The sequence below is a fragment of the Lasiodiplodia theobromae genome, assembly GCF_012971845.1.
Source record: "Lasiodiplodia theobromae strain AM2As chromosome Unknown scaffold_4, whole genome shotgun sequence".
Classification (NCBI taxonomy): domain Eukaryota; kingdom Fungi; phylum Ascomycota; class Dothideomycetes; order Botryosphaeriales; family Botryosphaeriaceae; genus Lasiodiplodia; species Lasiodiplodia theobromae.
This window is the reverse complement of record NW_023336530.1, coordinates 1377201-1402942: the sequence shown is the minus strand read 5'-3', so window position 1 is coordinate 1402942 and position 25742 is coordinate 1377201. Positions and strand designations below refer to the sequence as shown.

At 56.8% G+C, this 25742-nt stretch overlaps 9 protein-coding genes across 9 annotated transcripts; 5 read left to right on the top strand and 4 right to left on the bottom strand.

The window, feature by feature from the left end:
* Nucleotides 1–1503: 1503 nt before the first annotated feature.
* LTHEOB_1853 (Camk camkl gin4 protein kinase) lies at nt 1504–5719 on the top strand (the record flags this gene model as incomplete). The annotated part of the gene is made up of 3 exons (XM_035510600.1): nt 1504–2129; nt 2182–5048; nt 5118–5719. The coding sequence occupies 3 exons, from the start codon at nt 1504–1506 to the stop codon at nt 5717–5719; spliced, it is 4095 nt and encodes a 1364-aa protein (XP_035366363.1).
* Nucleotides 5720–8736: 3017 nt separating this feature from the next.
* LTHEOB_1852 (uncharacterized protein) lies at nt 8737–9990 on the bottom strand (the record flags this gene model as incomplete). The annotated part of the gene is made up of 1 exon (XM_035510599.1): nt 8737–9990. The coding sequence occupies one exon, from the start codon at nt 9988–9990 to the stop codon at nt 8737–8739; it is 1254 nt and encodes a 417-aa protein (XP_035366362.1).
* A 1677-nt stretch (nt 9991–11667) lies between these two features.
* LTHEOB_1851 (Ribosomal protein L14) lies at nt 11668–12319 on the top strand (the record flags this gene model as incomplete). The annotated part of the gene is made up of 3 exons (XM_035510598.1): nt 11668–11793; nt 11873–12136; nt 12263–12319. 3 exons carry the CDS (start codon nt 11668–11670, stop codon nt 12317–12319), a joined length of 447 nt encoding a protein of 148 aa, XP_035366361.1.
* An 835-nt stretch (nt 12320–13154) lies between these two features.
* Nucleotides 13155–14288, bottom strand: LTHEOB_1850 (Zinc alcohol dehydrogenase; the record flags this gene model as incomplete). Its single annotated transcript, XM_035510597.1, has 2 exons — nt 13155–13220; nt 13302–14288. The coding sequence occupies 2 exons, from the start codon at nt 14286–14288 to the stop codon at nt 13155–13157; spliced, it is 1053 nt and encodes a 350-aa protein (XP_035366360.1).
* Nucleotides 14289–15258: 970 nt separating this feature from the next.
* On the top strand, nt 15259–16087 carry LTHEOB_1849 (Nascent polypeptide-associated complex NAC; the record flags this gene model as incomplete). The annotated part of the gene is made up of 3 exons (XM_035510595.1): nt 15259–15498; nt 15658–15716; nt 15772–16087. The coding sequence occupies 3 exons, from the start codon at nt 15259–15261 to the stop codon at nt 16085–16087; spliced, it is 615 nt and encodes a 204-aa protein (XP_035366359.1).
* A 476-nt stretch (nt 16088–16563) lies between these two features.
* Nucleotides 16564–17372, top strand: LTHEOB_1848 (ATP synthase d mitochondrial protein; the record flags this gene model as incomplete). The annotated part of the gene is made up of 4 exons (XM_035510594.1): nt 16564–16575; nt 16712–17107; nt 17194–17280; nt 17343–17372. 4 exons carry the CDS (start codon nt 16564–16566, stop codon nt 17370–17372), a joined length of 525 nt encoding a protein of 174 aa, XP_035366358.1.
* A 716-nt stretch (nt 17373–18088) lies between these two features.
* Nucleotides 18089–20364, bottom strand: LTHEOB_1847 (Cation transporter; the record flags this gene model as incomplete). The annotated part of the gene is made up of 2 exons (XM_035510593.1): nt 18089–20061; nt 20115–20364. 2 exons carry the CDS (start codon nt 20362–20364, stop codon nt 18089–18091), a joined length of 2223 nt encoding a protein of 740 aa, XP_035366357.1.
* Nucleotides 20365–21366: 1002 nt separating this feature from the next.
* On the bottom strand, nt 21367–23307 carry LTHEOB_1846 (Transcriptional activator; the record flags this gene model as incomplete). Its single annotated transcript, XM_035510592.1, has 1 exon — nt 21367–23307. One exon carries the CDS (start codon nt 23305–23307, stop codon nt 21367–21369), a length of 1941 nt encoding a protein of 646 aa, XP_035366356.1.
* A 922-nt stretch (nt 23308–24229) lies between these two features.
* Nucleotides 24230–25639, top strand: LTHEOB_1845 (3-carboxy-muconate cycloisomerase; the record flags this gene model as incomplete). The annotated part of the gene is made up of 2 exons (XM_035510591.1): nt 24230–24527; nt 24588–25639. The coding sequence occupies 2 exons, from the start codon at nt 24230–24232 to the stop codon at nt 25637–25639; spliced, it is 1350 nt and encodes a 449-aa protein (XP_035366355.1).
* Between the last annotated feature and the right edge of the window lie 103 nt (nt 25640–25742).

The following is a 25742-nucleotide window of genomic DNA, read 5'->3' as shown; positions in this document are numbered from 1 at the left end:
TGGCTAGGAGTGGGCGTGAATGCAGCGGGGATCGTTCTGCGTGTTCCCGGCGCAGCTGGGCGATGGGCGGCTGGTGTCTAATAATACCTGCGTCTTTTTGCTGGACACAAGCACACATTCCGGGCTTCGGCACAATGCCGAACGCGCAGGCTCACCGGCGACGACAGAGCGCGCGCGCTCAGCATTCTTGCAGAGCCTGATCGAGGCGACGCGGGAGACTGGCCCGCTGAAGCATGCGCCTGACTAGTGGCGATCAAGGGATGTGGTTGGTGGGCAGGGGCGAGCTAGAGAAGAGACTTGTCAAGAAGTTGGGGGGAGCATTTGTCAGGATGAGACACGTCGCGTGGGCGGGGAGCAGGTCGTGATGCAGCGATTCGGCGTGAGGCAAGAGGTGTTGGCGGGCTCTCTGCGAGGTCAGTTGGACGGATGTGCCGCAGGGTGCAGGGCGCGGTGCGACGGGAGCGATCTCGGTCAAGCTCGGATCGGCGTGCGCGCGATGACGCTTGCCCGCAGCGGCTTCCCGTCCCCACACGACGCCTGAGGCTGTGATCCCAACCGCTTTCCTCAGCATTGTTCGAGGTCGACCTCCCAAAGCATGAGCGGAGAACGCCATCGCGGCCTCCTGGCATGGAGGCGCTGGTCGCGACCTGGCTCGTGGGCCTCAAAGTCGTCCGTCGCACAGAGAGAAATGAGCGCTTTACGCGCATCGTGAAGAAGTAGGAATTTCTGCCCTGTATTGGAGTTGTCTGCGCGCGCGATGATGGGAGAAAGCAACAGCGGCGACGTGCCCGCTATGCCTGCGGTTGCGGTCTCTGCAGCTGTCGGCGCGCATTCTTTCGCCGCGTGGCCATGGCAACGGTCTGATATCCGCACACAAACAGCCGTCTCCGTGCAAGTCCATTCTTCGCACGCCCTCGCCGAGTGTCCAGTTTTCTTGGACGAAAACCTCAATTTCTCGTTCAGTTCAGCGCGTGCGTGGCCTGGTGCCTTCCCCCCGCTGTCGCCTCAGCCTGCGTTGCTGCTTCGAGTCGGGAAGGAGCCACCGCGCGCCGCTGCAGGAGTTGCGCCTCCGACGCTGGCCATCACCCGCGCACACCACTTCCGCCCTTCTCCAGCACCTACTTCTTCTCCGGCCCGGCAAGTCCTTCAATCTCCATTTCGCTGGAGCTTGGCCTTGTTTGCCGAGCCGTCCGCTCCTTTGCCGTGCGCTGTGCTCATCCATTGGCCCTTCGCCAGGCTTTCAAGCATCACTTCTTTCCCACGCCGGCCTCGCTCTCCCGGACACCATCGGTCGGGCATACGCTCCTTCTCCAACCCGGCCGGCTTCTCCTCCGACGGCCACCTTCGGTCGGGACGTCCACTTTTCCTTCATAGACCTTTCCCCACCATCGCCCGCTCCGCTCAAGCCACCGCAGCCACCCGCCGCCCTGTTGATATCAACCACAACAAAGTCACCTGGAGCTCGACTTGAGAAGCTCTAGCAGCTTCGCGAGATCCGGCTTCATGGACCACCCCGGTCGCGCCGCGCGCTACAACTCCCAGAAGTCACGCAAGCCTCTGACAGACGCAACCTCGCGAGCCAACGCGTCAACTCCACCGTCGCGCAACACGAAAGTCGCGTCACAGCATGGCTACGCCCAGCAGCACCTCCCCCACAACGAGTCGATACTGCCTCAAGGTAATACCTTAACCGTCCACCACCCCGGCGCCACAGTCGAGAACAAGCACCTATCGAATGTCGTCAAAGGCGATGGCAGGGCCACCAACCGCGATTCGACAATCTCGACCGCCTCAACCCATGCGAGCAGCAGTAGCCGTCGTAAGACGCACATCGGGCCATGGCAGCTTGGCAAGACCATTGGCGAGGGAGGATGCTCGCGCGTCAGGGCAGTCAGGCACAGCGTCACGGGCCAGCTCGGCGCGGCAAAGATCATCTCCAAAAAGACTGCAGACAAGGTCAAGGCTCAGAGCTTGCTCAACCTGTACAAGTCCGCTGAGACGGACCCAAAGCTTGCTGCACACATGAAAGCCATGCCTTTTGGCTTGGAGCGCGAGATAGTCATCATGAAGCTGCTAAACCACTCCAACATTGTCAAGCTATTTGACGTTTGGGAGAATCGTAGCGAACTGTAAGTAACCATATTTGTGGCCATGGGTTACTGCAATGCTAACAATGTCCAGATACCTTATCATGGAGTACGTCGAGGGCGGAGAACTCTTCGGATATATTGATGAGAATGTTGGTCTTCCTGAAATGGAGACAGTCTACATCTTCCGCCAAATTGTCGCTGCCCTGCTTTACTGTCACCGTATCAAAATCCACCACCGTGATTTGAAGCCTGAGAACATCCTCATCGACGCTGAGAACTTGACGATCAAGCTCGTCGACTTTGGTATGGCCGCCCTACAGCCGGAGGGAAGGTGGCTCAGTACACCATGTGGAAGCCCTCACTATGCTGCGCCGGAAGTCATTCGCTACAAGCAGTACGACGGGGGACAGGCGGACGTGTGGAGCTGCGGTGTCATTCTCTATGTCATGCTCACTGGACAGCCTCCCTTCACGTACAATGATCGCCAGGACTTGACGCACTTGTTCAAGATAATCGCTCAAGCTAGGTATGTTATGCCCGATGGGCTGAGCGAGGAGGCCCAGGACCTCATCAGCAAGATTCTTGTGCCCGATCCCCGCCGCCGCATCAACATCGAAGGTGTTTGGAAGCACCCTTTCCTTCACAAATATGACGCAGAGTTTGGTTTTGATGAAGAGACGGACAAAGACATTTGGAACGGCCCCAAACCTCGCATTAGTCACTGGGATCTTCGCTACCAAGAGGACCTTGACAGGGAGACGTTGCGTAACATGCGCTGCCTTTGGCACAGCGAGTCGGAAGACACCATTGTGCGAAAGCTGTTGAACCACGAGGCTAACCAGGAGAAATTCTTCTACAACTCTCTACAAAAGTACAAGGACCAGCAGCTGGAGCATTGGCCTGGAGAGCCTGAGATTTCTTACTCGGCGAGCGACTACCACCATCTCGCCCGGCCCAGTCAGCCGCCTCCCGTGCCGCACGGCCGCACCAAATCTCAGTACTCTATCCTCAACGATGAGCATCTGCAGGCGGCAAACAGCTTCCAGCAGCCTCCTCCGTCCGAGCAAAGCTACGATCCTTTCCGTGCGTCTAGGGAACCTTCGTTGGCGAACAAGGGTAATTACATGAACGTGACGGTCCACCGTGGCAGTACAGCTGCGAGTGGGCATTCCAGCGGACACCGGAAGCGCAGGTCATCGGTGGCTTTGAGTAGCAACCATGGACGCGGCAGTTCCCTGCGTGTTGACACCCTGAAGAAATCCGGTTGCCGCCACTCCGGTCTCCCTATCATAGACTCACGTGGCAGCTCCAGGAGGGGGTCCGTCGTTTCTCCTGCTGCGCGCCACAGGAAGTCTCTGTCCAAGTCCTCGACGAACAGTTCGGTCTGGGCGAGCTCACCGCCTATAGTTGTGAGACCGAGCAGCTCGCACAAGCGCGGCGTTAGCTTCGCGCACCTTCGCAGGAGTTCCACAGGCAGCCGTCTTACTGTTACGGAGGCTACCTCGGCGCAGGGCACACCTGAGCAACGCAAACACCCGCAGGAGGCCGCTACGCAGAAGCAGCAGCAGGAGCCTATCCCGGCTCTTCCCAGTACCCCTGTTCAGGCATCTACCCCTCCTGCACCTTCCAGCGCTGTCCTGAAGAGCAATAAACATCGCATCAAGGTCAAGGCTCCGGAGACCCCCGGCCGTGCCATCGATGGTGAGGTCCGGAAGGCGAGTGTCGAGCTCGAAAAGGCTCTTGATGAAGCTTTCAACCGTACTTCAGTCAGCTCCAGCGTCCGGACGTCCTCCGAAAGGCCGACACCTTACGAGTATGAGACACCCCCATCGTCAGTTTCCTATCGTGGCTCCGGTGCTTCGGCCTACACCGCAGATGCGCAGGCCCTGAGGCAGACTGATACACAGCGCCCGCTGCCTCCCCTTCCACCGGAGGCCACTCACGACTCACCCAACACCTACCTCGCCCGTGAGCTGGCTGAGACCCGTGAACGCCTTGCAGCACGCTTCGCGTTGGAGGGTGGCGAGAACATCGCCAACTACAACGAAGTTCTTCAATCTCTCGATCGTCTGTTGCACCCGTCGCGTCCAACTTCAGCTGATGCAAACCAACGCTCGGTTTCTGCACCCCAACAGTCGCCGCAGCATCCTCGGCTTTTGCCGATCATCTCAGAGGAGGGGAAAAGCACTCCTGATGCAAGCCCGCATGTTGGGACGCCCAACTGGCGCAGCGCAACTCGTGCTGCTACGGACCCGGTAACTCAGGCACATGACAAGTATTATGGGAACCAGACTATCCGCATTGTAGATGCCAGTTCTCCTGCTGCTACTGGCCCGCACGTTCAGCCCCTCAATATCCGGAAGAAGAGCAGTGGCAGCACACTCGCTCAGGCTGCTGCTTCTGCTACGCCGACCCCTACGCGCCCGTATCACGTCGACTCATTCAGCCCGGCTACCCCTAGCCCTGTTCCTCCGTTAAGCCACAAGCCCAGCCTTACTATCGAGATTGATCAGACGCCATCGCCGTTCGTTCACCGTGACTCTTTGGATGCTGCGACGCAGACGACTCCCTTGCAGACTCCGGTTTCGGCTTCCAGCACAAGCACTACAGCCAAGGACGAGAAAATTACGAAGAAGCGTAGTTGGTTCAAGCGCCGCGTCAGCGATAGAGACCAAACGGAGCAGCAGAACCCTGGCGATTACGCCCGTAGGCCCAGGATCCCAGAGGCATGGCAGGGTCTGGACGATCGTCTGGACAGGCCGAAGCCGCGCGCCTTTTCATCATACACTAAGCAGGACAGAAAACCCTCGACCGGCAGCACCAGCTCGAACAGCGAATTTCCTCTGCGTGACTCCGAGAAGGAGAAGATAGACAAGCTTGCTGGTCTCAGAAAGAACCTGGCCTCTTTGTTCGGCAAGAGGGTCCCGGAGAAGAAGAGTCGTGGCTCCCTGATGTTGAGTGAGTACTGTTTAGTTGACCCTGTTGTTGAGCAATGGAATCGCACTGACCAACCATTCGATCCATTAGTGCCCTCTAACTACTCCGCGAGCTCTCTTCCGTCTTCTGCGTTCTCATTCGGCGATGACTTTGACCCGTCCGTGCCGCGCTACACCGAGGGTCAGAACTGGCTTTCTCGCTTTTTGCACATCAAGCCTGCGACCAGGGTCATCGTTTTCCAGGTCGGCCGTGGCCGCGTTCGGCAGGAGATCGTCCGTCTTCTACGCGATTGGAAGCGGTTTGGTGTGCGGGATGTCAAATTTGACCGCTCCACGAACATTATCCAGGCCCGTGTTGACAAGACCAACCGTGAGTACCATCTTCCAGCCAAGGCACCTGCAAAACTCAAGGGATACTATGAAATACTTGCCAACACCTCTCTTTGTGCTAATTCAGGCATACCTCATCCAGAGCTCCAGATGAAGCCCGTCGCCTTTACCGCCGAGCTTTTTACGGTTCTCCAGCAAGGACGCCGCGCGCAACTCTGCGTGGGTCGCTTCACTCAGACTCGTGGAGCTGCCAGCAGCTTCCGCAAGGTTGTCGATATCCTCGAAGATGTCCTCAAGGGCAAGGGCATCATCATCGAAGACGAGGCCCGTGCTCGCGAGGTAGCCGCCATATTGGGTGGTTAATCTTGTCCGCCCCTTGCACAACGACTTGGAGACTATTGTTGATCGACGTTGGTGCTTACTGGACAACTGGCTGCATCCATACCCTTTACCCTGGGCTATGGCAGTATTGGTAGTCCAGTATTGGCTCCGTACCGTTGGTTGGATGGGTATCCAATTTTTGGCTTTGTTTTGATGCAAGAGTTGGTGGTCGATGGACGACATACTTTTCTGGGAGGCAACGGAACGAACAGAGTGCCACGGGAGCTCTTCCGCTCTCAGTTCCCAGTCTGCTGGATGGTTGCATCTCGGCTGTTGGGATGTGGATCACATTCCTCACTTCCCTATCGCTAAGTTGGAAGACGGTCGAGACTCAGCTTCTTCATTCTGGCCACATTTCGCCCCCGGGTGCCCAGCGACCGATGCTAACCCTCCCTTTGTCAAAGTCATCAAAATTTGCATTTTCGGCGTCGACTCCGACTGTTTTAATTCCACTACGTTCGCTCGCTTAATAACCAGCATTCTCGGCGGCGGCATTCTGCTTTCTATTTTCACGCCTACGGCTTTTCACTCAATGCGCCAGCAACGATTCAAGCGCCTAAAATTCCTCAAAAAAAGTTCTATAAAAACCTACGAAGCCAAGCATTGGCATGTGGGACGACGTGCAGGCTGGCGATTGCCTGCACTTGGGATGTTCGTCTCAAAAATGGAGTTTCGGTCATCCGACCAGTAGAGGGGGGTTTGCTACTTATTGCCTCATCACCGGGTAGTCTCTCATTCTGTTTTCCTACATTCAATAAACAAGTTCCGAGTTCCTCCTATTCAATTCTTTCTTCTTTTCCGAAATCACTTCAGCTTAATTGCATTACACCCTTTTCTTTATCACTCATGATCGAGGGAATAGTGGTGGAGAGTCTGGCGTGCGTTCTGGTTCCTTATAATAATACGATGCGGGGTTTCCTTTGTCTCCGAGATATCTGGTAGTGTTGAAGGAACGGGGAACAGGAAGCAAGTTGAAAAAGAAGAGAGCAGGGGTCTCCTCAATATTGTTGCTGCATGATGGTGGATATGAGGTTGGTGCTGGATTGGTTTGAGGGCTATTGGGGATTGTATGGCAAGAAACAAAAGGGTTTTCTGTAGATACACAACAAGGTTACGAATTTTTGATTTCAATACTGAAGATCAAACGGTATGACATGGACGATTGCCAACCCTCCCACAGCCAAGGGTAACAAAGCCAGCTGCGTGTTTGACTGTTCCATGCCGCCTTTCTCATGGGCAGCTTTGGTGGCATGCATAGCGTGCACCCATGCTCGTCCTGCGCAGCTTCAATAATATCGGTTTTCGCCGCACCCTGTCCCTTGTCGATGATAGCGCACTACTATTTCATTGTACCTCTTGTCTATGACGGGCATTGTAATTCTCTATCGCTTCACGCCTAACCTCTCCATTGTCGGCGGCGCATACCACGGGAAGAAATAACAAGCGAGGCGAGAAAGCATCATCGGATTTTTTTGGTCGGGCATGATGCGTCGATCAATAAGTTTCGGTGACGCGTCATGCGCGCCGCATCCCCCCGCCTTCCTTCTCATGCAAAAATTGTATCTATTTTTTCCCGACTTATCACCCGCATTAAGATGATGCTTCTCCTTTTCGTGTCGATCACTCCAAAAAAAGATACGTATCCCGCATGATGTCACCGCTGCAGGCACGACGTCATGTATGCACAGTTAACTTAGCATTGCATACACGCACGGCATTTTGCGCGTTAGAAACGCACCGTGAAACGATAGAAGGGCGACAGGGCCAACGGCGGAGACAATAGGAAGAGCGATATAAGGGGCAACTGCTGCTGTGACGAAAGGGGAAAATGTGCGTCGCATGCAAAACGAGGCAATGCAACGGTGCAGTAGAACGCGCTGCTGTTTCGCTGCCTCGCAAAGGCCGCTGCATCATGCTTCGACTGGTATGTCAAGGACCCGCACGGTATGTATGTATGCATACTCATAATCAAGCAAGAAACGAGAGACAGAGGGGCAGAGTTTAATCCAGGGGCGAAGCTGAATTAGAGTGGAGTACGCATGTGAGCATGCATACATACGCATCATTTTCGTGTATGCGTTTCCATGGCCACAGAACAGGCCGGGGGGTAAAATGCAGGGAGGAGTAGAACAGAGGACGAGTGCCAACCACACGTCGTACACAACGACGGTACCTTTGTGACCGCCCCTCCCGGCAGGGCTGCTGCACCACATGATCCCAGAGCGGTGGGAAGGATGGAGCGGGTAGTCGCATGCATGCAGAGTTAGCGGAAAGGAGGAAGAAGCGGAAGCACGACGGCCACTCCGTGTATTCCGTGTGCTGGGCCGCTTCGAGGGGAGGGGTGTGCTGCAGGCTGAGGAAAGCGGAAGGATTGTGATGATGCGTTTGATTCAGATGCGGTCGTGGATGGGAATGTGCCGCGCGCTCGCTGCTTGGCCTACGATCCCGCCAACCTCAAGTCGTGCAAATGAGGGGAACGGGAGAGCCTTTGTGTGACAACTCTGCCGAGATGCTCTTGTCATCGACATCACCATCTATCGTCTCGCTAACCTTTGTATCGAAAACCCCTGGATCGAGACTTGTGGGAGGAAGCAATGCGGGAGATTCCGTCGGCTACTTGTTGGACCGTTTGAAGGTGTGTTGCGCAAGATATCTAGTCGACTGAAAAGTATGAGACAGTGGTAACAATGCAGTGGACTCTTCATTATGCTTGTACTCTGTTAAAGACCTAGCATACCAGTACTGGGGGTATTTCGCCTTCCCACCACTCCCCAAAAAGAGAACATCTCAGAACGTTGATCCTGTGCCGTGGATGCTCTTGCCAGACCAAGAGATATCAAAATGTCATTTCAAAACAGTCTCCCTCCCCTTAAACGCCGTCGCTTTTTGATGCTGACCTGAGGGTAATGAACCTGCGCCGCAAAAAAAGAAATCTCTCTCCTGCTGCATCTTCCAAACTGTGTAAAGTCGATCCTGTCGTAATTATTCCCACACACATTCTAGTCGTCACCACTGAGTCCCAAAAAGTCGGTTCCAAACCAGTAGTCCAGCCAAGCCCACACCTTCCAGTACATGCTCGCGACCTCCCAGTCGAAGCTGCCGTCGTCCTTGCGAGGTACCTCGTTGCCAATGACTTCGGTGCTACCGCCCACGAATAGCCTAATGAGCGGGAGTGAGCCAAGCAGCTGCTGCCACTTGTTGCCCACAGGCAGCAATGCCTGCTCCGCCGGCAGCAGCACAGCGCGCTTCGCACCGCGTACGCGCAGTGGCGGCGGAGCGGCTGGCGCAACATCAGCCGGCGCGGCGCCAGGCGTTTGAGCGCTGAGCGTGGCGGTCGCGGTCGAGGAGAAGGACGTCTGCGGCGTGGCTGCGGTCGTGGCGGGCGCAGACTGCGCGGTGCGGGCGGAAGGGCGTCTGCGGAGGGTCGAAGGGCCGGATGCGGTCACGGTGGCGGACGAGGCCGTGTCGGAGGAGCGCGAGGGGCTCAGGCCCGAGGGGCCGCCGCGCAGCGTCGTCGTCGTGTTGCTGGGGCTCGTCTCGACGTCTGTGAAGCCGGCATGCGAGGAGGGGATGGCGATGTCGCGCGCCGGGCCGGCGCCGCGGAAGAGCTCGGCGTAGACGGCATGGCCGTGTAGGACGTGCGGGGAGTAGTGGCATGCCCGGTCTGCGGCCTCGGGCGAGTCGAAGGTCACCTTGATCCAGTGCTCGCCGCCACAGTACGTGTTCTTCTTGCGCAGAGCTGCGGCAGACAGGCTGCGTGCCGCGGCCGTTCGGGTAATGCTCAGGGACGTGTTGTACCTAGCTGAGGGCGGGTGCCGGTCGTAGTCCTCGTACACGATGCCCTCCGAGATGCGCTCGTAGAATTCGATAGCCGCCCACTGTGTCTCGCTGCTGAAACCATATAGTATCACCTCGGTAGGCTCCTTCACGACCGATGACTGGGTAGCCGGGAGCGCAGGCGCGCCGGCAGTGGCTTGCGATGGTTGCGGCGCGGCGGTGGGTGGCTGCTCGGCGGTCTTGGGGGCAGAGGCTTTGACTTGCGTGAAGATCTCGTCGATGGCTTTCAGGTTCGCCACGCGGTTCTGGTCTTCCTTGCGCGCAGGTGTGCCGGTCGTCTTGCTGCGCGAAAGTCCGCGGCGGCGCGTGGAGCGGCCGAATGGTCCCTTCTCTTCGACGTAGCGGCGCTGGCCGTGGGTGTCGCCGCTAGTCTCCTCGTCAGGATCGAAGATCGTGTCGGTCCAGAAGAAGCGCATGTTCAAAGAGAGTGGTCGGTGGAACAGGAGAGGAAGAAGGGAACAGGGTGGGTGCAGGTAGAAAAGTGTTTAGACTTACTCGGCGTACTCGTAGCCCCAAGGCAACTGGCGGCCGGCAGCGTCAAATGCGCGCTCGGACTCAGGCACCGCATGCACCTGCATGCCTCCACGAAACGAATTCATTGCGTCTGATTGATGGGCGGCGCGCGAACGCGATCGAACAGCTGTTGTCAACGACGGATCACAGATGTTTACGCTGGGGATCTGAGATGCGCTGGAAAATCCTAGCTCCGCCCCGAACTGCGGCTGAATCCGTGCCATCCCGGTCGCCATGTTGCCGCGACGCGTCGAGAGATTGGAATTCTGGTTGCTGAACAGTGCTGTCGTCGAAGGAATGAGGATGAATGCGTTGATGGTGGCGGATGAGAGGGAAGGGCGACTGGAGGAAAGTAGGCATCCGAACAATAGCAGGTGATGCTCAATAGGTGAATACAAACGGAAGTCTTGGCGCTCCTTGCTTTCACTTCACATCCAGCCACGCTTCACAGCGAACAGTAATTCAAGGCATAGAGAATGTTTCGTTGTAATACGGTAATTGAATTTGCTAGTGATACTACGAAGCTTTCCAGCATTCCGACCAGTGAGTTGGTATGATCTATTCCCCCAACTGACATCTGACCTCGAACATTTGAGGATTGGAATGCCAGTGTAGGGAAACCGAGCTCCCAGAACATGCATGGCTCAGAAGTAGCTGGGCTCTGCTAGGCACGGTGTGCAGACCGATGGTACAGCAATGCCATACTCGCTGACTACACCGCGACCAAAGCATAGGCGGCCCTTCGCATTAAATGCGTAAAGTATACTACTGAATGCCAAGTTAGCAAACATTCGATGCAAGCAAGATGCCAGAATCGATTGGGTGATTGGGTGTGTCCTCAGTGATCTTGGTGTAAAAAAATCATACCCGAAGGTCAAATACTATCTAGGCGTGATATGTTTTTTAATCATCGGACAGGGGTGTGTGACTGTGCTGGGAAATAGATTTCGCCTTCTTACCTCACGGATTCGGCTCCGAATTGGCCTGACGGCCCAGGGATTACGTCTAGTGAGCACTCAGCTCATGCCGAGGGAAGCCTACAATCATCTAGGCAAGTCAGCGACAGCTCGTTGAGTTGCGTCATGTGATACCGGGGTGTGAGTTGGGTCAGAATATGTAAGAATTGAATATCATCGAACCTACGCCGTTAAGAGTCGCTGGCGGGCGCCTCCGGTCGCAGACATCAATCGCAAATTACCTCATCATTCGAGAGGCTGGGAAAGAAGACGGAAGAACGTACCTTTGCTGGAGCTGCAGCTTGCTGGAGCGCGCGCGAGGCACGCTGCGAAAAGTTTTGGAGAGAAGAAGTTCTCCGGCTCTGGCGGCGCAGAAAAGTCGCGAGGTGCGCCAAGGCCGCCTATGCCCAATCGGGCGTGGCTCGCACACAACCAAAATCATCGGTAAGCGAGCACCTCTCGAGATAGCGAGCACGCCGTGGATTTCGACCTCCCCAACTAACGACAACAGCAGCACCACCGAACCCGTAGCACAGTACGTTACCCACCGCCGCCGCGCACGCCAGCTCGCTATTCTTCTCTCGTTCGCACGCTCACACTCTCGCTTCAGGCAAATCAGCCGCAATGGGTGACGCAGAGGTCAAGGCATCGCAGTGGAGGCTCGTTGAGGTCGGCCGTGTCGTCCTCTTCGCCCAGGGCCCCTTCGAGGGCAAGCTTGCCACCATCGTCGAGATCATCGACCACAAGCGCGTACGTTGAGCGTCCTCGCCGCCAGCCGCCGCGCTGCGCGGACGCCGAAATACGGGCCCTTGTACTCACATTTCCACAGGTCCTCGTCGATGGCCCCGCTTCCACCGCCGACAAGGTCGTGCCCCGCCACGCCTCTCCTCTCTCCCACCTGTCCCTGACTCCCATCGTCATCGCCAAGCTCCCCCGCGGTGCTGGCAACGGTGCCGTTAAGAAGATCTGGGAGGCCGCCGAGGTCGAGAAGAAGTTCGGCGAGAGCGCATGGGCGAAGAACAAGGACAGGATCGCCAAGCGCCGGGCGTTGAACGACTTCGAGCGCTTCAAGGTCATGAGGTTGAGGAAGCAGGTTGGTAGCCCTGGAATCGGAGGGCGAAATGAGGGTTGAGGCAATGTCGCGACACTGCGCAACACTGCTTCTGCTCTTACTCGCCGCGCAAAGATATGAACTATTTACTGACATGTCTGGCTTTAGGCCAACTACGAGGTCAAGAAGACCTTCGCCAAGCTCCGTGCCTCCGCCAAGGCGTAAAAAGTTCCATCGGTGAGACGGGGTTCTTAAGGACGGGTTGTTTTACGGCATTACACTGGAGAAGGTCTTTTGAGGTCTGCATGACCCTGCGCGGCATTTTCCAATCCCGAGAACACAATGGAGACGGTTCATAAAAAGATATCAAGTATCCAAGGTTCTCAAAAATGAATGCAAATCCGGACAAGCGGGGCGTATGGGATTATTTTTTGAAGAGAGTGCCATGGATTCTAATGTGCAGGCGGTGTTAAGACGATGATACCAAACCCGAATGCCCCAAGCTCCCTTCTAATCCAGATTATGCTTGGGCAATTAGGCTGCATTGTGCAAGGCAGGCAAATGCCTTTACAAGGCTAGTTCACTGGGTATTGAAACAATCGACATGGTTGAACCTATTATCCGAACGGCCTTGTTCACATCCGGTGTGGATTGATATTCAGATGGATGCTTTAACAACTCGTCTTCTGTTGTAATACTAAGCGAACCGGCCTCGTGCTCTTGGTCTCCGAGCATTAGCAGACTGCAGATCTCACCTTGAACCAAACTCTAAATCACAGGAAGTCGGGAAATCAATGAGCAAACTCCGAGGTTGATTCACTTAGTATTGCCAGGAAATTGAGCGAGTCGAAGCTCTTCTCCGGACGCATTTGTCCGCATACATTTCATGCGTTAATGTCCGGATAGATCATTAAACTGCCGTTATCCTGTTGCAATACTAAGGGAACCGGCCTTGTAGTGTTCCTACTAGTCCTGCCCATTAAGGTTCTTCTCATCCACAAAGCGATTGGACCGTGCGAAGCACTATACTGGAACCCCAAGTCCCCACGGAACAGTTGATTTACACATCTTGAATCTTCACGATAACCTTCCCTTTCGCTCTTTGGCTAAGAAGTCGGTCGTAGGCCTATACATTCATTAGCTAAGTTCAGTGCTTGATACTACTTTTCCGCAGTTGATGCTTTTTGATTGGTAGAATTCCACTTACCTTGAGAGCATCTTCCATATCGAACACACTGTCCACAACCCTTTTCAAGTTGCCCGCCTGCACCAGTTTTACCAACTCCTCCCTTCGTTCTGGAGTTATAGGCGTCTGCTGGAATATGAATTTCCTCGGCGTTCCTCCCAAGATTTTGGGCCACCAACGATTCTTCGGCAGATTCCAAAACAACGTCGTGAACACCCCCTCCATGGCCCCAACACTCACAAATACCCCATCCTCCTTCAAATACTCCGGGCTGCTCTCAAACAACGCTTGTGTCCCCACACAATCCAGCACCGCATCAAACTTACCCTCATCCCCGCCCCTACCGTACTCGTCGGCCAACCAAGCAGTGATCCCTCCCGGCCCGCACTCGCGGTAATCCACGACCCTGTCCGCGCCCATAGCCTTGGCCAGCGCGAAGCCTTCCTCGCCCGACCCGGTCGCCACGACCTCGGCGGCGCCGAACACGCGCTTGGCCATTTGCACGACGACGGTGCCCACGCCGCCCGTCGCGCCGTTGACGAATACACGACTGCCGGCCCGCACGTTTGCGTTGCGGCACATGAGCAGCGCCGTCTGCCCGTTGCCGTCCAGCCCGGCCGCGTCCTCGGGCGCGAGGTCGGCCGGGCAGACGCTGACCGAGGTTGGTGTCGTCACGACGTACTCGGCCAGCGCGCCGGCGCCGTGGAGCAGCTGCGCTGAGATTGGGATGATGCCGAAGACGCGGGTGCCCGGGGTGGAGAGGTGCGGCGGCGTCGTGGGGGTCGCGGCGGCGATGGTGCCGGTGAAGGAGAGTTCGGGGATGAAGGGGCGCGAGGAGCGGAGGAAGGGGAGGATGGGCATGAGGTGCGCGATGGAGGGGGTTAGGGAGGCGTGCGTGATGCGGACGAGGATGTTGGGAGAGTCCTGGGGGAGGTGCGGGGTTGGCAGGGAAGAGAGTTGGAGGACCTTGTGGACTGGACCCCTGTGGTTGTAGGACCAGGCTTTCATACGATCCGGGATGGTGGATGGTGTTGAAGTGGTAGACATCGTGAGAAAGATGAAAACTGGCGGAGGAAATAGGAAGGTACTTCTAGAAATGATATAGAAGACTGAATGATTATTTGAGTACTAAAGGGCATTAGCAAAAATGATGGCTGAGATCTTGTAGCTTTATATTTAAGCGGTGGGCTATTAATGATGGCCTTTTCAGCGTGATGACAAACGTCTACGCCGTACAACACGGACGCGGGAAGCTGTCGTTCCGGAAGGATTGTGCAAGTGCTCACAAGGTTGAATTGCAGTATGCAGCGAAACGTGTGAAAAGATGGATCAAGTTTTCGTCCGGAGGTGGAGAGACAGGGTTCTGCCAAGCCACCCGGACGAATAGCTCAACTGCGCACTAAATGTGCATCTTCGCAAAGAGCTGGCATAAATAATGGTGTATTAACGCATGATTGAAATAAATAAAATGTTATTTGAAGGCTGATCGTCGTCTGAGCGAAAGAGCAAAGAATGGTTTGCAGAATATAGATTGGTCTGGTGTGGTGCAGTCCTGAACTGCCTCAAAAGCCGCAAAGTAGTATATGTATAGCTGCCAGTAGGCTTTCGTAAATTAGACCGTGCGGACATCGCAGAATCATGCTCACACTAGATTCTCTCGATCGCAGTGGAAGTTCCAGGGATGGTAGTAGTTGAGGCGAGGCGACGGAACACGGGTTCTCGCGAGCGCAGGATGCGGAGCGTGCACTTGCGAATTTAGACAAACGAATGCAACGGCCAAAAGTGCATTGCGCTCGCAGTGGAAATTGTTTGGGGCTGGGGTTGCGGGAGTCGCTGGTTGCGGGGTTGGTGCGGTGATGGATGGCATCACACCGTCTCGCTTGCAGCAGCTCCGCGCACAAGCAGTTTTCAGTCCCGCCAACAGCTCAACGCCCGGCGACGACAACCCTAGCATCGCTCCACCAACAAACCGCCCACCATGTCCAACCCCCGTGTCGAAGAGCTCCCCGACGAGCCCGAGAAGAAGGTCGCCGAGGTTGCCGACGATGAGTCCAGCTCCGAGTCTGGCGACGAGGGCGCCGGCGACGCCAGCATCCCCGCTGGTGCCCAGGTCACCGTCCACTCGCGCAATGAGAAGAAGGCCCGCAAGGCCATCGCGAAGCTCGGCCTGAAGCACATTGAGGGCATCACCCGCGTCACCCTTCGCAGGCCCAAGAACGTGAGTCATTTGTAGCTCGGGAGCCTGCGTCGTCTTCTGCAGTCTCGCGGCCGCGGGCATTGGCGCCTCCAAGCCTCGCGCCGGAGCCGCAGTAGACGCCGGAGCAGCTTCGAGCGCTATACGCATTTTCTAGAGCTCTTGCTGACTGGGTGCGCGTAGATCCTCTTCGTCATCAACAACCCCGACGTCTACAAGTCCCCCAACAGCAACACCTGGATGTAAGCATTTGCAGAACGCACAAAAATTTGGGAAAGCATAGTAACATTGCGGCAGCATCTTCGGTGAGGCTAAGATTGAGGACCTGAACGCCGCCGCCCAGGCCTCCGCTGCCCAGCAGCTTGCTCAGGCCGAGGCCGCCGGCGACCACGAGGGCCACGACCACAGTCACGGTAAGGGCAAGGAGCCTGCCACCGAGGAGAAGAAGGAGGAGGAGGAGGATGACGGCGAGGAGGTCGACGAGACCGGCCTTGAGGCCAAGGACATCGAGCTGGTCATGCAGCAGGCCAGCGTCTCGCGGAAGAAGGCCGTCAAGGCGCTCAAGGAGAACGACAACGACATTGTCAACTCCATCATGGCCCTCAGCATATAAGTTCGCGAAAACGCGGGCGCTGGGGCGCTATGACGCGCCGCTTTCTTTATCACCGGAGCGAAGGCTGGGCGAAGGGCTTATCGGCATCTGTACAAGATAAAAGCACTGGGCCGCGACCTAGGATAGGAGCCATTGGACTCTGCGGAGTCATGGTAAAATCTAAAAAGTTCCTTCGAGGCTGAAGCTAGGTTCTCGCTCTACTGATGCATGGCCGCATGTGCCCAATTGCTATTTGATGATTACCCCGCCACCATCCCAGGCCCAAAATGACCATGCATTTCGTATTGTGACAACGAGCAACCAATTGAGCTACTGAGCGCAGCTGTGTCTCCCATTTCCGGACCTTCGCGTCGGTGCGATGCGTCACGTGCACAGGGCTTGGCGTTGACGGGCCTGCGGGAAGCTCGAAAACGCAGCCGACTTCGTCCTTGCCAGCCCGGTACTCTCCACTCATCACCAACACCGCAACCATCACAATGGCCGTCGGAGTACGTGCAATCCCCCCGTCAATCCCGTCGCAGTCCGCCTCCACCACGATTGTCGCCGCGGCGCATCTGCGATGAAAAGACCCCCGGTGCCGGAGCAATTGGCAAAGCGGCTAACATTCCCCTCCCAACCGTGCAGCGCAGCGCAGCCCTTAAGATCGACTGGACGAAGCTGGGCACCCAGCTGAACCTGCGCGGTTCGACCGCGGCTTCGCTGGCCGCCTTCAAGAAGCGCAACGATGACGCGCGCCGCAAGGTGCAGGTGCTGTCGGAGCAGCCCACCACCGTCGACTTCTCCCACTACCGCAGCATCCTGAAGAACACGGCCATCGTCGACCAGATCGAGAAGGAGTTCACCGCCTTCAAGCCCGCCACCTACGACGTCCAGAGGCAGATCAAGGCCATCGAGGCATTCGAGGCGCAGGCCGTCAAGAGCGCCGAGGAGACCAAGGGCGCCGTCGACGCCGAGCTGCGCGAGCTGGACAAGACCCTGAAGAACATCGAGGAGGCCAGGCCTTTCGAGGACCTCACCGTGGTGCGTATATGCTCGGATTGGGGATGGGAATGGACCAAGGTTGGGGTTGGGATTCATTTGGCTAACAATTGGCACCTCCAATGCAGGACGAGGTTGCCGCCGCTCGCCCCGACATCGACCAGCGCACCGAGCAACTCATCAAGAAGGGCCGCTGGGCCATTCCTGGCTACAAGGTGCGTGTCAACAACCGCGCGCTTTCGTGCGTTGGGATCCAGACTTGCTTACACCCCAACAGGAGAAGTTCGGCGACCTTTCCGTCCTCTAAATGCATTCGTGGTTATCGAAGATCATTTCGTCCTTGCCGGGACTGTACTATTGTGCATAGCTCCGATTTCCCCGGCGTCAAGATAGATAGTTCAACTGGCTATTTTGACCGCGCGAAGAACAATATCCCACAATCGATTTCCTTTTTGCATTCACTACTGTCAACTTGCCTGATACCGCCAGAATTATAAAGGCATTGGCGTCTAAACACTCCTAATTGCGCTGCGTACTGTTCATGCCCTACTAACATCAGCACGCCGACGCCCTAGCAGCCATTGACTCGTTTGGCCATGCACTGGATCCATGGGAAGATGTTCATTGGCCTTTTGAAACCATGCACGGTTTTCTCAATAACCTGGGTCTATGACCCTGCTGTTCCACGTTCGTCTTGGTGCCACACACCCTGTCTCGATGTCTATGAGCGGAGCGAGAAAAAGGTCTTCACTTCAACCCGACGCTTAAAGCAAAGGAACTAGGAGAGAAAAAAATACATATCATTATGAACTTACAACTGTAGAAGCTGAGGACAATCTGCGTTTTCAAAATGTTATGTACACTTAGGAAAGCTTTAATAGGTAACCCATAACAAGGACGGGCTTAGACTGCGAATTCCAATTGGAATATTCCGGATCTTCACTAACGAAGTTCTAGCTACTGCGACATAAGGGGTAAAATTATTTGCCCATGAGACCATCTCTCAGCAAGACACATGTTTCATCAAGTGATTTCAAAATGCAGCTGCTCTTCTCCGTCCGATCGCCTCCTCGACTTGCGATGATGCCCAGCAGCAGCCCGACTACCACTGCCGCCGCCTACGCCGCTACCGTTTCCATCGCTACCATCGCTTTCCTCCCTCTCCCTCTCCGGATCCTGCTCTCCTCCCCCTCCCCCGAACAACCCGCCCGACCCCCCTGCGCGCCGCCCGCTCTCCTCCTCATCGCGCCGCACCTCTGCCTCCTCGGCGTCGCTCCACCGACCGTACTCGTCGTACTCGGCGTCCATGCGCCGCATCAGGGCCTCGCCGGGCAGCAGGATGCTGCGGTCGACGGCGAGCGGCAGGCCGCGGTGGCGGCCGCGCAGCATGACGGCCAGCACGACGAGCTTGCTGCTGGTCTGAAAGGCGCCGCTGAGGCTGTAGGAAGCGTGGGAAGGCCCGCCGGTGCTGAGGCCGACGGTGCCGTAGGCGCTGGTGGTTTCGAAGAGGAGGGTGAAGAGGGTGAAGGTGTTAGAGAGAAGCTTGGGCCGCTCGATGATGCTGAGGAGGAACCAGGCGAGAAGCTGGAACCAGAGGTCGTAGGCGAGTTGGTGGCGGAGGTGGGTGCCTAGGGAGGAGGGGTTGGAGGGGGAGGGGGAGGATAGGCCGACGGAGCGCTCTTCGTAGGTGTTTGTCTGCCGTAGGGCCATGACGATGGGGAAGGAGGAGATGTACATGGTCGCGAGGTAGGCGACGAGCAGGGCGGGCGCGAGCGAGGCGATGGTGACGACGTAGGCGCCGCTGTTGCGCAGGCCGGTGGCTTGGAAGAGGCCGTCTAGGATGCGTACGCGTAGCGGCGAGGAGGAGGAGGAGGAGGAGGAGGAGGAGGAGGAGGAGGCGGAGTTTTGGACGCCGTCGCCGGGCATCCCGATGTTGAGCAGCTCGTACAGCAGCCACATGGCTAGGTCGAGCGAGACCTGGATCGCGAACAGGTACCACGTCTCCTTGCTGGGGAAGAGGTAGATGAAGCAGCGCCGCGGGTGGTACAGCAGGAAGAGGCAGGTCTGCCGCAGCCGCGAGGCCGTGGGGCACACACGGGAGAGGGTCCAGATGGCCAGGCGGAGGAGGATGGGGAACTGCGTGTTGCCGGCGATGGTGAGGGCGCCGCAGACGATGAGGATGAGGGCGTTGCCTGAGAAGGGGATGAAGTTGGCGTTGAGGAGGTTCAGCCCGCCGTTGGAGAAGCTCGTGGTCACGGCGAAGAAGGCCCACCAGCCGGGGCTGAGGTTGCCTGGCTGTGCGGTTCGGATGATGGTGCTGATGGCGTCGCGGTAGGCGTATGGCACGAGGATCATGGCGCCCAGCGCGTACCAGAATAGTTGGTAGGCAAGAAGGAGCGGGAGCAGCAGATCCAGTGCCCGATACTCGACGCCGCCAAGCTCGGCGCGCTCGTGCTCGCTGAGGTTGCGGAAACGGCCTCGCTCATCCAGGTCAGCATCGAAGGAGATGTAGGACCGGTCGGGCGGTTGTAATTTTCGCTGGAGCCGGCGGAAGGGGTAATGGAAGAAGCGTTGGACGGTGTGGGACTCCCACGGCCAGGGGAAGAAGCCTCGGCCTGTAGCGTAGTGGTAAAGGCGTTGGTCTGATGACTCCCTTTTCGTATTCCTGCGGTGTGCTGGGGTTGAGGAACTGCGCAGTGGTCGTTGCTCGCTGCTTTCGTCTTCATTGTCGTCATCACTGCGCCGCTTGGGACGTTTCCGCAGGTGGGTGGCATCACGGCGGTAGTGACTTTGTCTTTCTTCTTCTTCCAGGTCCCGAACCATCTGCCGGCCTGACCGGGAGTGCTGAACGATGTCGGCTAGCTTGCGACGGAAGAAGTGCCGACGAATGATGACAACAAAGGACGAGACGAAGGGCACGTTGCCGATGATGAGCAGGATGCAAAGGATTGCTTGCTGGAAACCGGACAAGGAGCCAAGATTGACAGTGTTGAGTCCTGTATACAGGATTAACATCGACTCGAATAAAAGCGCTAACGCTCCAGCGTACCTGTGGTCGTCATTGCGCTGCAGCACAGGAAGAGTGCGTCGATGTATCTGAGCGGACTTCCATCTACAGCTTCACGGTTATTCGCGAGGCCCTCGCCATACACTATGATGGATGTGATGAAAATAACGATAATGAAATAAAGCATGTGCATGCGATAGAAGTTGAGATGGAAGACTTCTTTCTTCAGATAGTGAAGGAAGTGTTCTTTGGCTACGTGCGGGTGGCACACTTCATCTATAGGATCTAGCATATTTGAGATATGCTGCCGCGGATAGAATAATTGGGAGCACAAGCGCTGATTCCCTAAGAAAGCTGGTGGGAATTGAACACGGCGGAAGTCATTGATCGGCAGCCTTTCGAGTGGCCGCCCCCTTCTCAGGCTTCAGGGAATATGATGTAGTAGAGTTATCGACTTTTAGATCCTCAGGTTCTTAGAGATGGCTCACCCTCGGGCAGACGGAACGGAATGTCATGGTTGGGTGACGTCATTACAACGGGTGACAAAAGGGTTGGGCCCTCTCAACCGTCTCGCCAAATACATTCTCCCTTACTTACGTGGATATTTGAATCTAATCTTTGGAAATATTTCGGGAAACACTTCCATGCCCGGATATTCACCTCAAGTGCCCACTCACATTCTATAAGAATAGGGATGCATGCCGCTACTAGTTGATTAGCATAATGACATTAAAAGTATAAATGGACCCAATTCGACATTTTATTCAGAGGTAACGTATTATCTACCCTTTCAAATTCTCTCCGGGCGACCTGTGTCCAAACCAATCATTTGTAGCAAAAAGCCTAACCAAAATTGGAGTGAAGTTCGAACACACGACCATTCAGCAAAAAGTCAGGGCTGCAGTCCCCTATAAAATTCCCTTTCGGGAATTTTCCCCCTCTCCCTGGCGCTAAGGAAGGGTGGTGATGGGCGAACACACAATTCGACCACCCACCATAGGACCATTGAGGACACTCAATCCTACTTGATCCCTTAGGTGACAGGATGGATTGATCTTAGTACTTATGTAGATAAGATATGAATTGAGACCACGAGGTTGTATATTCTACAGTTTGACAAGGACTCAACGATCAAGTCACGGCGGACATTGTCTTCAGTAGAATCCAAGTTGTGGCAAATAATAACGTGAGAACGACTAAGACGTATACGTAAATCATCCCAGTCTAGAACAGAAGCTGTAAGTTCTTGAAGTCGTGGTATAGATTCAGCAAATCTTTCTAACGAAACACAACATCACCACAACGAATTTCCACCATCAAAATCCAAATCCAACGGCACCGCATCCAAAGTATTCGCCAACTCCAGCGCACTCGCCATCGGCCAATCCCAAACGTTCCACTGCGGCAGCTCGAGAGGCAGCGACAGCCCTCCTCCTCCTCCCACGATCGGACTACTCAGTCCCTGCCGCGTCGTCCACCCCGAGCCTGCTGCCCTTCCCCCTCCTCCCTCTTCCTCCCCCCTCTCCTCCTGTTCCCGTCGCCCGCTATTACTGCCACGCCCAAACGTCTTCACCCGGAGCATATCCAACACATCCGCGCACCTCCTCACATTCTCCTCGCCGCCGTCACCACCGATCCCGCTGCCACCCCCACCACCAACAGCCACCAGCCTCCTCAACACGGCCGCACACCTCACCACAACAGCCTCATCGTCCCCGGTGCTGTCGTCTTCGTCGACAGCAGCACCCACCACCCCGTGCCACCGCGCAAACAGCACCGTCAACCCGGCTTGCCACAGCATGTGCAAGCCATTCGGATACAGCAGCGCCGCCATCATGACGGAGTCCTGCTGTTGTTGCTGCTGCAACTGCTGTTGTCCCTCATCCCCGCCGTCGTCTGGCTGCATCATGGCCTCGTCGAGCCGCCTGATCAGCGCGACGGAGGCGCGGACGCAGGCGCGCAGGCTGGTGCCGAACTGCTCGGTGGTGGTGGTGGTGAAGGCGAGGGCGGGGCGGTGCACGTGGATGGTTGCGTTGCAGAGGGCGGCGCGGAGGAAGAGGGTGGGGAGGGAGGGTGGTGGTGTTGGGGATGGTGGGCTCTCTCCATCTTCTTCTGCTTCTGTTGCTGTATCCCCTATCCCGGTAGCAGTGGTGGTAGCGGTTGTAGCGGAAGAAAGAGGAGCCAAGTAGTGCTGCTCCCACACGTCGAGGTCAGCCTGCAGCCGGGCGATCTTGCGCGCGCCGCCGCGCCGCCGCGTCGTCGTGTACAGCTGCTCCAGCGCATCTCCGACTATCGCGGCGAGCTTGAAGAGCGCGATGGCCGTGTCGATGGGGCTGCGCTCGCCCGGCAGCGGGAACGAGGAAAGAGGGCTGTTGACGTTTGCTGATGATCCCTGCTGCTGTTGAGAAGGCGGGAGCAGCCTCCCACCACTCTCGTGATGGTAGTCGACGCGCGTCGGCAGATCCGCATCGACGTCCTGATCCCGTATCAGGCGCGGCATGCCGTGGTGCGCGGACGCAAACGCATCGAGCGCGTACACGCTCCACCACGCGCGCCGCCGCAGCTCCGTTTGAAGGGCGTCGAACTTGAAGCGCGCCGAGTGCCGGTGCAGCCCGAGCGTCTGCGCCAGCCGCACGGCGGTGCCGCTGAGGTGCGAGGCCGCCGGGTAGCGCGACGAGAGCTGCAGGTAGACTTGGGCGAGGACGAGGCCTTGCAGGGCGGCGAGGCAGGGGCGTTCGAGGATCTTGGTGGCGAGGGCGGTGGAGAGGGCGTAGTAGTGCTCTGAGAGGCAGAGGAAGTGGTGGTGGTGGTGCGGTTTGGGGCAGGCGCTGCTTGGTGAGCCTATGCTGCCGAGGGCGAGGAGGATGAGGGTTTGGTAGACGGTGCAGAGGTCGCCGTTGCTGGGGTTGTTGAGGAGGGAGCGGAAGGCGTCGATGGTGGATTGCTTGTGGATGACGGGGTAGAGAGGCGTCCAGCAGTCTATGGCTTGTTCGATGAGGCTTTCGGCGTTTAGAGGGAACTGGGCCACAAAGCTGGCAGCGATGTGAGGGACGGGATCCACTGGAGGGGCGTTGCATAGACTGTTCAAGTACAGGCTGTATACTTCGCTGGGTAGAGACTCGGGATGGATCTTGAGTATCTGAAGTTTCTGCTCTGCCTGACTGATGAAGTGCACGCCAGTGGAAGATCCTGCAAACATGGGGACTTGTTGATGATTCAGGACAAGTCGACCCATGTGGCCGATCACAGGTTCAGGCACTGACTTCTTTGCCAAATCTGGCTGGTTCTCTGATCTTCGCGGCCATGTTGGAGAAGATTGAGTGGTGTCGTTCCCTGCGGACACCTTCCGTCGTACATGAGAGCTTCCGGTTGCTTGCGGCGGTATAGTCTGATGTGCTGAAGTCGTCCGTCGCTCTTGAGCAGCTTCATGTTCGTAGAAGCTGGATTTCCATTGATTAGAGTGGAGACAAGAAGATCAGAGGCGAGTTATCATGCCTTTTACGCTTTCTATTTCTTTGGAGTCTTGCTGATCTCACGCAGGGCACGTCGGCTGCAATGCAAGGAGTGCACTGATCAGATTCAGCAAGGCACACGACGTTGCAACAGAACGCCTCACCTTTTCACCATCGCCATAGCATCTTATTTTCTTTCTGAAAAGGAAGATTTAGACCTTGATGCACGACATCGCACAACAGCCGCACTAGGAGCACAGCACATACCGACGGCAACGATCACTGCAGCACTAGCCATCAGTACTGTCTGAGGCCGGCCATGCGTGTCGGAGCGAAAGAGGCTTTCCTGCATACCAGACCTGCCCAAGGGTCGAAGCATTCGAAGAGATCGGCGCGCTCATACCTCGCACCCATGCTCCGAGGTCATTGTCAGATGAACACGAGAGGGAAGCGGCGGTGAAAAGACGGAGCGAATCACAACCGACTAGAGGCCTGAGGCATCAGAGATGGTCTGTGCTATTCCGCTATCCCGAGCCGTCATCGCAGTATCCCGAACTCTCTCCACCACGGCGAAAGAAAAGTGACAGAGTACAAAATCTGCAGCCTCCGAATGGAACCCGAAAACTCAAATTCCTCGACAGCCTCATTAGCGGCCGCTAGTCGACCGTTGTTGAAGAAAAACCTTATATTTTCTAATAATTAACCATGTCGGCGGCCACTGTGTTCGACTCGAAGCTTTTCGGCAACATCTTCGGCACTGATGAGATCAGAGAGTGTTTCTCCGAGCGCGCCTACGTGGCCAACCTCATCGAAGCCGAGTGCGCCCTCGCCCAGGCCGAGAGCGACGAGGGCGTCGTGCCGCCCGCCGCGGCCGCCGCAATCCGCGAGCACAGCGACGTCTCCAAGATCGACTGGGATCTGCTGGCCGCACGCACCGAGATTGTAGGCTACCCAGTGCTACCGCTGGTCGAGCAGATGTCCAAATGGGTTCCCGAGGAGCACTGTAAGTACCGTCCTCGGGGGAATACATACATACACAAAAGTCTAACGCCAATATTACTAGCCGGCTACATCCACTGGGGCGCCACGACGCAGGACATCATGGACCTGGCGTCGGTCCTGCAGATGAAAGCCGGCCTCGCCATCGTCGAGCGGCAGCTATCCTCGCTCGCCGCGACGCTGACGCGCATGGCCGCGCGCTACCGCGACGTGCCCATGGCCGGCCGCACGCACCTGCAGCACGCGCTGCCCATCACCTTCGGCTACAAGTGCGCCGTCTGGCTCTCCTCCCTCCAACGCCACCAGGCACGCCTGGCAACCCTCAAGCGCACCGCGCTCCTCGCGCAGTTCGGCGGCGCGGCCGGCACGCTGGCCTCCTTGGGGTCGTCGGACGCCGGCATCCGCGTGCGCAAGCGGCTGGCCTCGCTGCTGTCGCTGGCCGACCCGGTCGTGACGTGGCACGTGGCGCGCGACGGCGTCGCGGACGCGGTCAACTTCCTCGCGCTGGTCGGCGGCACGCTGGGGAAGATCGCACTCGACCTGATCGTCATGTCGTCGAACGAGCTGGGCGAGGTGGCCGAGCCGTACGTGCCGCACCGCGGCGCCTCGTCGACCATGCCGCAGAAGCGCAACCCCATCTCCTCCGAGGTCATGCTCGCCCAGGCAAAGATCCTGCGCGCGCAGGCCGGGTTGGTGCTCGATGCGATGGTTGCGGATTTCGAGCGCGCGAGTGGCCCCTGGCATCTCGAGTGGGCGGCGCTGCCGGTTGCGTTTGTTTCGTGCGTGGGGAGTCTGCATCAGGCGAACTTTGCTATTGGCGGGCTTTGCGTGAATGAGGGGGCGATGATGGAGAATTTGTTGAGCACTAAGGGTCTGATCGTTGCTGAGGCGGTCATGATGGGCTTGGCGGTGCATACGGGTAGGCAGGAGGCCCATGAGATCGTCTACAAGGCGTGCGTGGCGGCGCACGAGGGAGGCATTTCGTTGAAGGAGAGCCTGGAGAAGGTGCCCGAAGTGACGAAGCATTTGAAGGACGAGGAGCTGACTGAGCTGTGCGATCCGACAAAGTATCTGGGATGCTGCCGACTGATGGTTGATGAGCTGATTGGCCAGTGAGCAAAAAGGGCAGTCAAACAATTCATGTCGAGCGAACTGAGAAAGAACCGAAAATAGATTTGTATATGAAAGACGCTTGTGAAATTCTATCATGTCAGGGGTC